The sequence below is a fragment of the Gavia stellata genome, chromosome Z, assembly GCF_030936135.1.
Source record: "Gavia stellata isolate bGavSte3 chromosome Z, bGavSte3.hap2, whole genome shotgun sequence".
NCBI classification, from domain to species: Eukaryota; Metazoa; Chordata; class Aves; order Gaviiformes; family Gaviidae; genus Gavia; species Gavia stellata.
In genome coordinates this window covers 32,682,483-32,695,759 of record NC_082637.1, presented here as the reverse complement: position 1 = coordinate 32,695,759, position 13,277 = coordinate 32,682,483, and the positions used below count along the sequence as shown (strand labels likewise).

The 13,277-nt window shown below is 36.1% G+C and overlaps 1 protein-coding gene across 1 annotated transcript in view; it reads right to left on the bottom strand.

Annotated features, from left to right (window-relative positions):
- KDM4C (lysine demethylase 4C) overlaps positions 1-13,277 on the bottom strand; it is a 256,596-nt gene that overhangs the window by 216,526 nt on the left and 26,793 nt on the right. Inside the window, exon 4 of the mRNA XM_059834281.1 lies at positions 4,490-4,593. Coding sequence (XP_059690264.1) covers positions 4,490-4,593 — 104 coding nt within the window. The remainder of the gene's footprint in view (positions 1-4,489; positions 4,594-13,277) is intronic.

Genomic DNA, 13,277 nt, shown 5'->3' with positions numbered 1-13,277 from the left:
TGGCACCAGAATTTTCTTGGAAAGACTGCAGAGAGATCTTATTCGCACCCTTCTCTCCCATACTCACCCTTTTAAAAAACTGTGAAGACCTCTGACTAAGGGCCTGATTTGCCTTTTAATTTACTTACTATTGATAATCAAGCATGAAGCAGGAGAAACTCTTAAGTTAATGAGCCTTAGCAGCTAAAGAAAACAACGTTGTTCATCCCAAAGGAACACATTGGATACACTTGGATCCCCTCAGACAGTATCTTTAAATCATTTTGGAAAGGAAAGGAGGAAGAAGAATTAACGACAATCGCCCTGCACCAATTCTTCAGCCTTATAGCTACTAACACCAAGGGGATTCTTGCATTGGAAATGCCATGCAGAATATCTCAATGTAAAGCCATCAAAACACCATTTTAGACATTACATTAAAGCAAATTTTAATCTGCCCCTGTCCTTCCCCTCTTTCTCTTTAAGCACAACAGGGAGCAGAAGGACTCTGGTACTGTTCATAACGAGAATTCCAAATTCTAAAGGACAAGGGACCTGGAAGGAGATTCTCAAAGAGAAAAAGCTTGACTACAGTTAAGCTCTGACATTGCTTTAGAGAATGAGCAAGGGTAGTTCCAAAGGACTGCTCTGTTCTTTACAAGAAAATTGAAAAGCAACCAAAAGAAAAGTGTGCTGAGGCCACTGACTCAATAAGAAATTATAGAAAGCAGAAGGAAAAAAAAAAAAAAGAAGGAAAAAAACCTAAGAAAACACTGCCATAGAAACCAAATTCCTAGTAGTTACAAAAGAGGTATCAGATATAAAAGGCTTCTGGAGTAAATTACAAAAAAAAGTGGGGTAAGGTAAAAAATCAGTGGTCGGAATATTCTCTTCCAATTGAGAAATCTCATCTGCCTATACCTGGATGGACTGCTGCTCTCCTCTGGACATGAAGAAAAGGAGAGACAGAACTTCTTGTCAGTCACTAATATTCTCTCTACTCAGAGACGGCTCTAATCTCTTAAAGTCAGACCACCAAAGCCTGTATCAAGGACAGGCTAGTCAGAGACCAGAAATGGCACACTGTCTTCTGAACTACCTGTTAAGAGTTAATCAATAAACTATAAGATTCAGAAGTAAAGAGTTAAAAGAGATTCCCCATACTCTGATATGCTTCTTCACATGCAACAGACATCAGACAGCAGGCCCACTAAAAAGCAAACAGATCTATTTAAATGAAGCAAATAATCTGAGCAATGACTGATGACTGTTCAACAAGATGTATTTGCTGATTACAGGAAAGTAAGGAGACTTCTTAGAGATTAAATAGGCTGCTTTCATTGTGTGACAATGCTTTGCATAAGCAATACAGTAAGAAAAACTGGAAGGACAACTCTAACTCTTTTTAGGGAAATACACTTATGATTTGAAATCGCAAAAAGGGAGAGTCAAATTATAAACAATCATCAAAATCAAAACTCACAACTCCAAACACTTTTTGTATTAACATGCCATGTCTTAAACCTCAGCTTTTTGCTGCCACAGTTGTCTTACATGCTATTTCCACTTTTAGAAGCCGTCCTTTCTTCTCCTTCAAAATTCTCATCTTACAGTTTTACGAATTCTTTGTGTGCTTTTTTTTGCTCAATGCAAAAATAAATACACAGGGATAGCACTTCAAGATGTATATTTCCGATTGTATTATACGATGAAGGAAAGAGAGGAAAACAAGAAAAATATTCTTTTGGTTTTTTAGCTAAGTATAGAATCGGATCTTACATTTTGCATTTGCACTTTGTAAGATTAATTTTTTCTGGGTTCATATTTAGTATATACATGCAAATGCACATACGGGTGCATATAACTGCTACTCCAGCACTCCAACCATCGCTGTGGGAATGTTTAAGAAAGATTATTCTCAATACTAAAAATTCTAAAATTTATCTCAATACACCCTCCCACTGCTGACAGTTTAGCAGGTGTTCTATTGCAACAAGCAGCAGCTCAGCTGCCACCTGGTAGGCATAGGCTGACTTATCAGCATTCAGCACATTTCCACTTCTATCACTTTGAGCCATGAGAGATCACAGCCTGGTTCTCTCTATTCACTTTCTCACTGAATCCCATTAATTACAATTACACTTGGGTACAGTCTGCCTCCTCCCAAGACTAGGTGACAGAACAAAACTTAAATATTTAACTATTTCTAGCACTTTATCATTATTATTATTATTATACTACAGGAATAATCAAAACACTGAGATAAGAACATCAACTCCCTTACCCACCTCAAATGTGTGGTACTGAAAACAAATATGCTGGCATTCTGCAATATGCTACTTTAAACACCAACCACTGAAAATTATACTGTTCAGAGTAACGTTCTGTAAATCCAAAACTATAAATCTAGTTATAAAACCTTCCAGCTTGGAAGGTTTCATCTGACACTTCATGATAAAGCATAAGGCTATGAAGGGAATTAGTATTCACTTATATATTACAAAAACTGAACTCAGCAACTGCATTTCCATATGATAATACATCATTCAGAAAACAAACAACTTCTTCTATGAGTAATATAGTCAAAAAAGCTTGCTTTCCAAGGGAGGCAGTATCATTCTAAACACCTAAATTTCTTCAAATTTATACATAGGTTGATTTAAGCATGAAGAGTGAAAAGGTATTCCGAAAGGCATACAACAAATTAGTGGCTTCATCCCACCTGCGCTGCAGTGCTGATAAAGCAGGGATGTTTCAGTTCCTACTGAGCAGTGCTTACACAGAGTCAAGGCCTTTTCTGTTCCTCACACCACCCCACCAGCAAGTAGGCTGGGGGTGCACAAGAAGTTGGGAGGGGACACAGCCGGGACAGCTGACCCCAACTGACCAAAGGGATATTCCATACCATATGACGTCATGCTCAGCATATAAAGCTGGGGGAAGAAGGAGGAAGAGGGGGATGTTCAGAGTTACAGCGCTTGTCTTCCCAAGTAATGGTTACGCATGATGGAGCCCTGCTTTCCTGGAGATGGCCCTAAACACCTGCCTGCCGATGGGAAGTAGTGAATGAATTCCTTATTTTGGTTTGCTTGCACGTATGGCTTTTGCTTTACCTGTTAAACTGTCTTTATCTCAATCCACTAGTTTTCTCACTTTTACCCTTCAGATTCTCTCCCTCATCCCACTGTGAGGGAGTGAGCGAGCGGCTGTGTAGTGGTTAGCTGCCTACTGAGGTTAAACCACGACAATACTATCCATTAAAACATTCACTTAAACATTATTTCTATGCACTACGTTTCATACTGTTACAAAAATACCAACTAAAACAGATAGAAAGCACTGCGTTATCCTATATTCTAGGCCAGGGAACATGATAAACTAGGTTTGTATACACAGGTCCACACTGTATCAATAAATAAACACCGCATACACTAAAACAGAAACCACAATAATAAATAAGGAGTATGGCAAGGACAGTTTACAGGACCACACCGCAGTGGGATTAGAGTGAGAAAAGGTATGTATTGCCTGGTTCTTCTGAACACCTTAAAACAGTTTGCACAGTGGGAAACCAAGAATCATAACCCCTTAATGATCAAAAGCTTTGAAAAACTCAGTATAACATAAACAAATGTTCAGGCAGGGGACCTTCTGAATCAAGCTTACACAAGCTCTTGAATTTAGAAATTTAGAATTTGCAAAGCATTCAGGATATAGAATAAATATACTTAAAGGAAAAGCAATGCACTAGGAACGTTTTAATTAGCTGGCACCTATAGGAAGTTTACAGTAGAAAGCAGTAAGGCAGAAAAACCTGTAGGAAAGGGAAAAGAAACTGAATACTTCAAATGCTTTTGAAAGCAGCTATGTATTAAATTCATCCACAAAGAAGAAAGCCAGTTATTCTTCCCACTTTCTGTTTATATAATGTTCTTATCAAATGTGCAGTCTGCCACTACCTAGCAACATAAAATAATCACTCAGTCGCTTTCTAATATTTTACAGCTTTTAAAATATATTTTAAATTAAATAACAGTTATTTTGGTTTTATTCCACCTGAAAATTTTTAGCTCATAATACTGATAAAGTTATATTTAATTGCATCAGAAAAACAATATACAGACATAAAGAAGTGAAACATTTATTTTAAAATGTTAGGTATACAACTTAAATTAATAAAGCTAGTTAAGAAGTGTTTCAGTCAACAGAAAATTACATGCAAGCTTGCATGGAAATAAAATAGAAATCAAAAATATTGGTAATGTCTTAAAAATCACAGAAACGTTTAGGATAAAGATTATGATGGCTACAAGTGTTTTCTGCTAGAAAATTCCAAGCTAAACCATGTAAAAGTCCTAATACTACAAGCATTTGTTCTCATCTTTTCATGGAGTCAGTGCTAAAAAAAATACAAAAAACTTTGCCTGACCTTTACTATAAACAATCCTTACATTAAGCACAACCTAATTCAATGCAAGAATGTACAGATTAAAAATAATCATTAATGTACCTTGTCAAAAGGAATTCCATACTTTTTCAATATTGATGGAGAAATCAGAGTCATCTTATGGCGAAGAAAAGCATCACATCCTTGAGAGCTGCTTGGGAAGAACCCTAATAAAGCAAGATAAGCAAAATTGGGTATCTTTTAATTAAAACAAGTAGGAATTTTTTGTAATATTTTACAATACATAATACTGTTTGAATTTGTTTTAGAATTTTTTATCATGTCATTACTAGATTATGAGAGATTTGTATAAAAATCAAATGCACCTCCTAAGTTTTTCAACTGATTTTCAGGTGAAGGAGTTGCAGGGGTTTGGGATTGGTTTGTTTGTTAAGCAGTGAAATAATTTAAAATAAATGTGGACGTGTAAATTTAGGCATACTTTTCTTACTCTCTACATAAATATTTTATTGCTGGGGGGGCGGGGTTTACATTAACGTTCATTCTGCAACCCCTGCACACATGAAAATCAACTGTAGTATATAAATTTAGAACGATTCCACAAGGACCAGGTTTACCTAGCACTTCCAGACCTTCTATACAGTAACCAAACACACCTTTCTATCTAGAAAAGGCTAGAAAGTATGGCTACTTTCACAGAGATATCTGGTACAACTAAAAACAGGTGGGGTTTTCTTGCTTCTTTATATCTTGTCTTGCTTTCTGTGAACAAAGATTGCTTTCCATGTTTCAACTTTCATGATTATTTATGTACCCCTCCACAAACCCTACTTAGTTCATTAAATAATTACATAATCCAGTTGATGAGAACATGGAGATAAATGAATGAAGGGAAAAGTGAAAAATTAAAGACGAGGTTCCAGTGATACTAAACTCTGGTATCTAACCCTCTAACCAGGATGTGAACAGCACCTCAGCTACAGTTCAAATGAGCTACCCAATCTGTCCTTCTCTAAAATGAAAACATCAGGTTCCTTTCCCTTCAATCTGACTATACTATGGTAGGAAACCACTATGTTACAAGGAAAATGGGAGAAGATGAGAGGGAGAAAGAGGGGGAAAGTTTCCAGAACATGGCTGGTTTAGTCCTTCCTGACCTCTTTTCGGACTCCATTCTAGAAAGAAGGTAACACTCTCAAAAACTGGAAACAATTCCTACAAACGGCAAAACAAAGTAAAAGAAAAGCATAGTAGTTAATGAAAGCAATAAGCTCCTGAAAATGTCAGGTCGAAAAACAGGACAGAGCTGTCTAACCACCTACTACTTTGTCTGAACACTTGCTCTCAACCTCTCTTCCACTTAAGTACAGGTGTATTACTTACTCTGAGATGAACATGTGTCTTTTGTTGAAGCCAAGAGGAATACTTTTCAATGTATTACAATGCAGCATCACAGAAGTCTCACAAAGTTACAGCACTAACATAAGCAGAACAAGGTTGAAAAAGGGGAACAATTTACTCACTAAACAACAAAGACTATTATTATTATTTGTAATACAGGCTTGGGGAAGAGTGGCTGGAAAGCTGCCCGGCAGAAAAGGACCTGGAGGTGTTGGTCGACAGCCGGCTGAATATGAGCCAGCAGTGTGCCCAGGTGGCCAAGAAGGCCAACAGCATCCTGGCCTGTATCAGAAACCGTGTGGCCAGCAGGAGCAGGGAGGTGATCGTGCCCCTGTACTCGGCTCTGGTGAGGCCGCACCTCGAATCCTGTGTTCAGTTTTGGGCCCCTCACTACAAGAAGGACATTGAGGTGCTGGAGCGTGTCCAGAGAAGGGCAACAAAGCTGGTGAGGGGTCTGGAGCACAAGTCTGATGAGGAGCGGCTGAGGGAGCTGGGGTTGTTCAGTCTGGAGAAGAGGAGGCTGAGGGGAGACCTTATCGCTCTCTACAACTACCTGAAAGGAGGTTGCAGAGAGGTGGGTGTTGGTCTCTTCTCCCAAGTGATGAGTGACAAGTCAAGAGGAAATGGCCTCAAGTTGCACCAGGGGAGGTTTCGGCTGGATATTAGGAAAAACTTCTTTACTGAGAGAGTGGTGAAACACTTGAACAGGCTGCCCAGGGAGGTGGTGGAGTCACCATCACTGGAGGTGTTCAAGAAACATGTGGACATGGCATTGCGGGACATGGTTTAGTGGGCATGGTGGTTTTGGGTTGACGGTTGGACTTGATGATCTTACAGGTCTTTTCCAACCTTAGTGATTCTGTGATTTTGTGATCTTTACAATCTTTTTAGTGTTTGTAACAGACCATTAACAAGAATCACCATGAGATGTACAATGAGCAAATGCAATCCATACATTTAGCAGTCCTGGATAATATGTAATTTTACTCTATCAAGGACATAACATTTGAAAGTAAACCCTTTCTGTGAAGTTCAACTTTATTTATTTATTTTGCTTTCTTCTGTATATTTTTCGATGCTACCAAGACTTCTTAACATCAACAGTTTACTGTATTGCATGTCATTTATTCTCAAATGATTTCAGAGATATCACAAAGACTGGCAGGCTACTGCTAAAAAAAGTTTTTAAAAAAGTAATTGTTTCAAAATTCTCTTAATTTTCAGAAAACAGAACTGAGGCATAAAGGAGTTCACTATCTCTAATAGTTCCATAGGAAAAATACCAAGCAAACATGAAGTTGCTGGCTCCTTATCTTAGACTCTAAGAGTAAGTTCTCACTGGTAGGTATACAGTTTCATCACAGCCCTCTCTTAAAACATATAGGAGGAAAAATTCTAAGTTTTTAAACTAGTGCAGTATGAATTAGCCTGACTCTACTATAAAAAAGAAGTCTATGATAATGACATTGGGTAAAAAAGGATTCTCCAAAATTACTTTCATTTGTATTATAAACCTAGGTAAAATTCATATGATAAGAAACCCAAACATAAAGCCATTTAAAAATAATGACTTTTTAACTGACTACAAGGAAAACATACATTTTCTTCACGATTACTACCTGAGAAACATGGACAGAAATGACAGAAGCATGGACAGGAAAGTGAAGCAAACAGAATTAAAAAAAAAAAAAATATGTATATATACTTTACCAATTATCTTGCATAGCAACTTGATACTAGAGAAGATACAATGCCAGCTCTTCATGATGAAGAGGTCTCCTTAATGATGGTACTAATACTGATTCAGAAAAAGTACTTTTGATTCATTTATACATAAAATGATACTTTATGCCTGAAGAAGACAAAAAATCTTTCACAGAGATCCAGATTGATGGATTACCTAGGATTAAATGTTTGTCCACAATGAATATATTAACCAAGGACACCACTCAATTATTCTCCAGACTGAACTGTAACTGTTTTGCTGGAAAAGCCCGGTAATTGTGCGAAAGCAGTTATAAGAGGTCACACAAGAAAAATACAGGAAAAAAGTTAACAAAAATGACTAGACAAATGATATAAAAACATTGCTTAATGGACACAAAATTAGCCACAGGACATTTAACTAGTAGAAGACCTTTCTGTCATATCCTTACTGTGTTTGCACAAGTTGTTGTATCCCTCTCACATAGATGTTAGTTTGTCATTCACAGAAGCAGTTTCATTCTTAGAGCAACACGGTCACTACTCAATTATACAAAAAAAAAAAATCTAAATATTTGTAATGACTTGAGTAGAAAAGATGAAATCTCAACAATTTGCCATCACATATAGCCTTCCCTGTGATGTCAGATTTAATTTTGTCTCTCTGTTGAGTCTTATATTTGTGTCCATTAACCACCCTACAATTCCAGAACAATTTTAAGCTGATCACATTATAGTTGTTACATTCTTTGTACCTTCTTTTCTAGCACACTCCCCAGTCCTGGGAGAAAAATTTTTTTCTCATTTCACAGATACGAGGTTAAGCAGCACTTAAGCAGCAAAGGTATAATGTGTACTCATGCTGATCAATGTACTAGGAACTCTCCTAAGATGCCCTGAGATCAGATTTTATTCAAATTTATCACTCTTTCTTTTTTCTCCCCACCAACAGGCACAGAATTCTTCACTCTTTTTTGGAATTTCAAATAACGTTATAATGTAAGTTTCAAAAAGTAGTACTTGGTTTGTACAGTTTTATCATATACGTTTGGCTCCACTGACTAAAAGACAGTTAAAAGAAACCAGCCCACAATTAGTGGGCTCCAGCAAATAAACTTCAACTGTTTTGGCACAATCAATGCCTATAACATAATGATAACAATCATAACTTGGAATCTACAGCTTATGAGCCTCAAAAAATCTCAGTCCTAAGCAGTGTAATAAAAGAAATATACTGGAACATACTGTGAAAAAAGTGACCAGAAGTGATACTTGAGACTGAGGAAATAACTGGTATGAAACGTAGCAAAACCCTTAATTTCTAAAAGCAGGGAGAGTTTGACTGAGCTGTTTTCCCTGAGAAAACAAATTTTGTACCAAATTCTGCTACTGCAATATGCTTAATTAGCTCAACACACAATGATAAAAAGCAAACGATGGGCAGATATCCAAAACTTAAGTTGTACCACTACAGCTCCAAGAGATCAGAAATCGTTGTGACAAGTCCAACCAGAAGGCAAGCTTGCTGCTGAATTCTAACTTGCAAACAACACAGAACAGCAGAACACAACCCGTTCAAAATCCATTAAGAGAAATTTACAGAACGTTTGCTGTGGTTACAGAGCCCTCACAGTGAAATCAAAGTGCAGTTACACATTCTGTACAGTTATAGAATATCTTTGGACTCTGACAAAGTCTATACTTACACACACTCAAAATTTTCCAGTCTCATTCACCCCATTTTCTAAAAAGCACTCCCCTTCAATGAACAAGAGAAGAAAGGAAGGTAGTATTACCTCATTGTAAGACTCTGTTTAAAAGAAGGTGTTTTGTTTTGCCCAGGCTAAAGGTAAGGTCACACAAGCTTTTCTTTCAGGCAAGAAAATCCCTGTGGGAGAATTGGTTAGCAGATGTAAAAAATACCTAATAGCACAGTGAATAGAGGACATTGCATTAGAAACATCACAAGACCCTTACAAATACATTAAATGCAAGCCAATTCAAGACATGCCTGCAACACACCAGAACCATTCTCAAATACCAAACTGATGTTAAAATTACCAATTTACAGGATTACCAGTTAATCCTGGATATTTGGTGAAATCTCACATCGAAAAGAAAGATACTGAAATCTATCTAAAATGTAACTACCATTCAAGCTCTGTAGTAAATTCATGCTCTTATGAGACACACGAAATCTTGATTTAATCCATTAACACTAATCCATTAACTCTAAATCAGTTCTACAAAAGCAGGTATTTTGTGGGAATTTGCATGTAACCCCAGTTTCTCAGATAGTGTCTTGAGATGTGGCAGATCTTTTCTACACCTCTTCTCAATATTTATATTTAGCCATCTGTACCCTACTTATCTTCTTGGAAATTATTACACAGAACACAAAAGGACAATTCAAAACAATTACTTCATAGCAGCCAATGAGCAATAATCAAACATCAGGGTAAAACAGAATTAGATTGCTCATTGATTGATGTCCATGAGAAAAAGACCATCCAGCTGAAAATTCTCCAATCCATGATTTAAAGAAACACTGCCATTCTCAACACCTAGAGCAGAATTAGAACAGCCTACAAGGTAAGTATGTGATTCAACACCTGGTGGCCAAACGTGGCACATAAATTATAGATAGACTACATTTATCCACCAACTGAAAGTCCCACTAAGGCTTTTTAAAAACCTTATCTAGTTAACACAAGCAACAATAGCAAAGAATATGTAAGAACATAGGCTTCAGACTGTGTTAACAATCAAAAACATGCTCTCAGAAGACTTTACATACATATTCTGACAGATAACATAGCCCAGAATAAAATTATCTTACACAAGGTAACCAATGCTATTTGTACTAACAAAACAGAACTACTTCTTGAGTTACAGTCTTATCACTGGGCTGGGGAAGACACAGCCTTTGTCACCACTATTCCAACTCAGTAGACAATGACACTTCCATACAATTTCTGGTGTTATGATCCACATTCTAGATACAAGTCAAAGCCTTCTCATCTTTAGGGGAAGATGGGAGCAGTGGGCACTAAGCGGATTCCCAGCTGTGTCTGAGGAAGACAGGATTCCCACACACAGGACACTGCTGCACTGAGAGTCTTTAAAGCATATATGAAATGGTTCAGGGATAAAGAACTTTTTAAAATAAGTTCAACTCTATAAATTATTGAGGGACAGTGAGCATTGCTATCTGGAAGGCTCATTTTTTTTTTTCACCCTGAGAGTATCATTCCTACATATCACACACAACTCGTACCAGATAACCACATCGTGTCACAACTATCATTCACGCAAACTGAAGTGGATTGAGTTCCACTCCCTGGTTGATCACCCTTTTCAAGATATTTGTAATGCTTACCTGTGATACTAAGAATGTGTCCGTACTGTTTTCAATTAACCTGTTCAACTACAATTATACATGGACCAATTACAAAATAATTCCTGAAAGAGTAATTCTAGAATTTCATTGACTTGAACAGGGTGATTGGCTATGTATTACCCTGTATTATCAAGGATATCACAATTTGGCCAATAATAAAGTCATTATCTAAGCACACACACACATAAATTCATATTCTTAGGGAACTTCCAAATCAAATTCTGACTAGTCAATTAATGAGGCTAGACTTCCTATCTTTTACCACACTTCCACACTCAAGTCTTCACCTGAAATTTTACAGTAAAGGTGCTGTATTTCAAGTTTATTAATATTAGTTGAAAATAAAAATATAAAATATGTAAATAAAAATATAAAACTTACAACATCAGAACATCCTAAATTGCAAATATCTTTAATGTAATTTAACTTTAATCTAATTAAAAATAATCCCAAATAATGCAATTAAGCTCAAAGTAACAGTAATTTTTTACTTATGTAGAACTTCATTTAAACGACTTAGAATGTACAAAATATTAATCATAATTCACTGACCAGTACTCTTGGAACACAGGCAGAGATGAAAGGAGGACTGAGTTTTCTAGTAATTTTATTTTTAGATTTTACTTTGGTAGGTATAAATACAAATTTCACATAATTTATCTAAATTAATTTGCAGTGCTTTGAATTAATTTGATTTAACCTTCTGTATTGCACACAAAAAAAAATTAGGAGGATGAGTTTGCATTACAACAATCCTCACAAAGAAGGAGTGGCAATTTGTATACCATACAAAGCACAGAGTACAAAAGCCACAAAAGAAGCAAGTGCTGTGAAATATGAGTGTTGTTATGCCCAGATGAATATGTTACAGCCTTAATTTTATTATCTCTTCGACGTAACTTTCCTAACTTGACTCGTGTAACTATCAGTTGAGACAAAGCTCAATTCTTCAGCTGCTCAAGCTTTGAGACTTGAGACCCTTAGAAGTTATGCAAGTTCTACAGCAAGTTTCATTTCAACAACTATTTATACTTGTTTTCATACATAACAGGTAATGACTTCTGCATGAAATTAATTAATACTATACACCATACAAAGCTTTTTATAACACCCCTACATACCTACAATATATTAAACTTTACTTTTGTTTCTTCTTTAACATAATTGAACACCACAGACAGATGTCATCTCCTCTCTAAAACAGTTTCTGCAATTAAATGATCTATTAAAAGATCCTGAAAATCCTTCAAACTGTCATTTCTGATTTGCCACTCTGCTTGTATTCTCTTTATTTTCTAACCCATTTTGTGAAACAAAAAATCCTTAAGAATACCATGGTACTACAGATTAACATAACAAGTATAAAAATTGCAGTTAACAGCTCACTTGAGATTTTTATTACATTTATGGCTACATAAAATTGAAAAAAAACCTACATAAATGAGAAAGCAGCTGAAGGGCAAAATCAAACTGTTGTCTTTATTAGATGCAAGTCTGAAGTCTTTCAGATAAAGTATTTGTAGGTGCCACAGTCAATCAAGATGTCAATGGAAAGCAAAAATGAAAGCATTCATGCACAAAAGGCGTGTGTGGTAATTGTGACGCGCAGACAATATAACGGAAAATATTCTAGCCTTCCTTTAATTTTATGTATCAACTGCTGCCTTGACTTAGACAACCTGTCACATTTAATGCATTATTTTATTAATTATTTAGAAGCACTCGATAAATTCAGGAGGCATCTGGTCATCAGAGCTAACCTTCTTGAATAAACTACTTTTTTTTTCTTCAGATGTTGCACTCATGCAAAAATATGATTAAAAATATTTTCAATACACATGTAATTAAGGTCTCATTTACACTATGTTTTATTAATGTTTACTATTAAGTGACTTGCAGCCAAGCAGCTTACTTTACATTTTCATCTTTTTAATATACCTTACTGTAAAACTCAGACTGTATTTTAGCAGGCAGAAGTTGCAAAGAAGGTCATAGAGGTATTAACCTCCACAGCATGGAAATAATCAGAAATGGTAGTTTCACACACACACAAAAAAAATTGAATGTGTAAGTCAAATTGCACATAAAGTCCATCATCTTTATTGTTAAGAACTACAGCATCAGCTTCGACATTCCATTCTAAGCTATTAGCTGGACCAAAACAATCATGAAAACAACCTACTCACAGAAAAGCATCACAGACAACATTAAAGTCAAATATTAAAAACTTAGGAAATGTCAGAGAGGGTTGTCTGTGAAACTAACTCACCTATCTTATATTGCTGTTACAACAAAAATCTCTGTATGAGTATGTAGTATTTCTACAGAAATGTAGTTTCGTTCACTGAATACAATGGAATAAAAAACTATTTGAAATTTTATCTT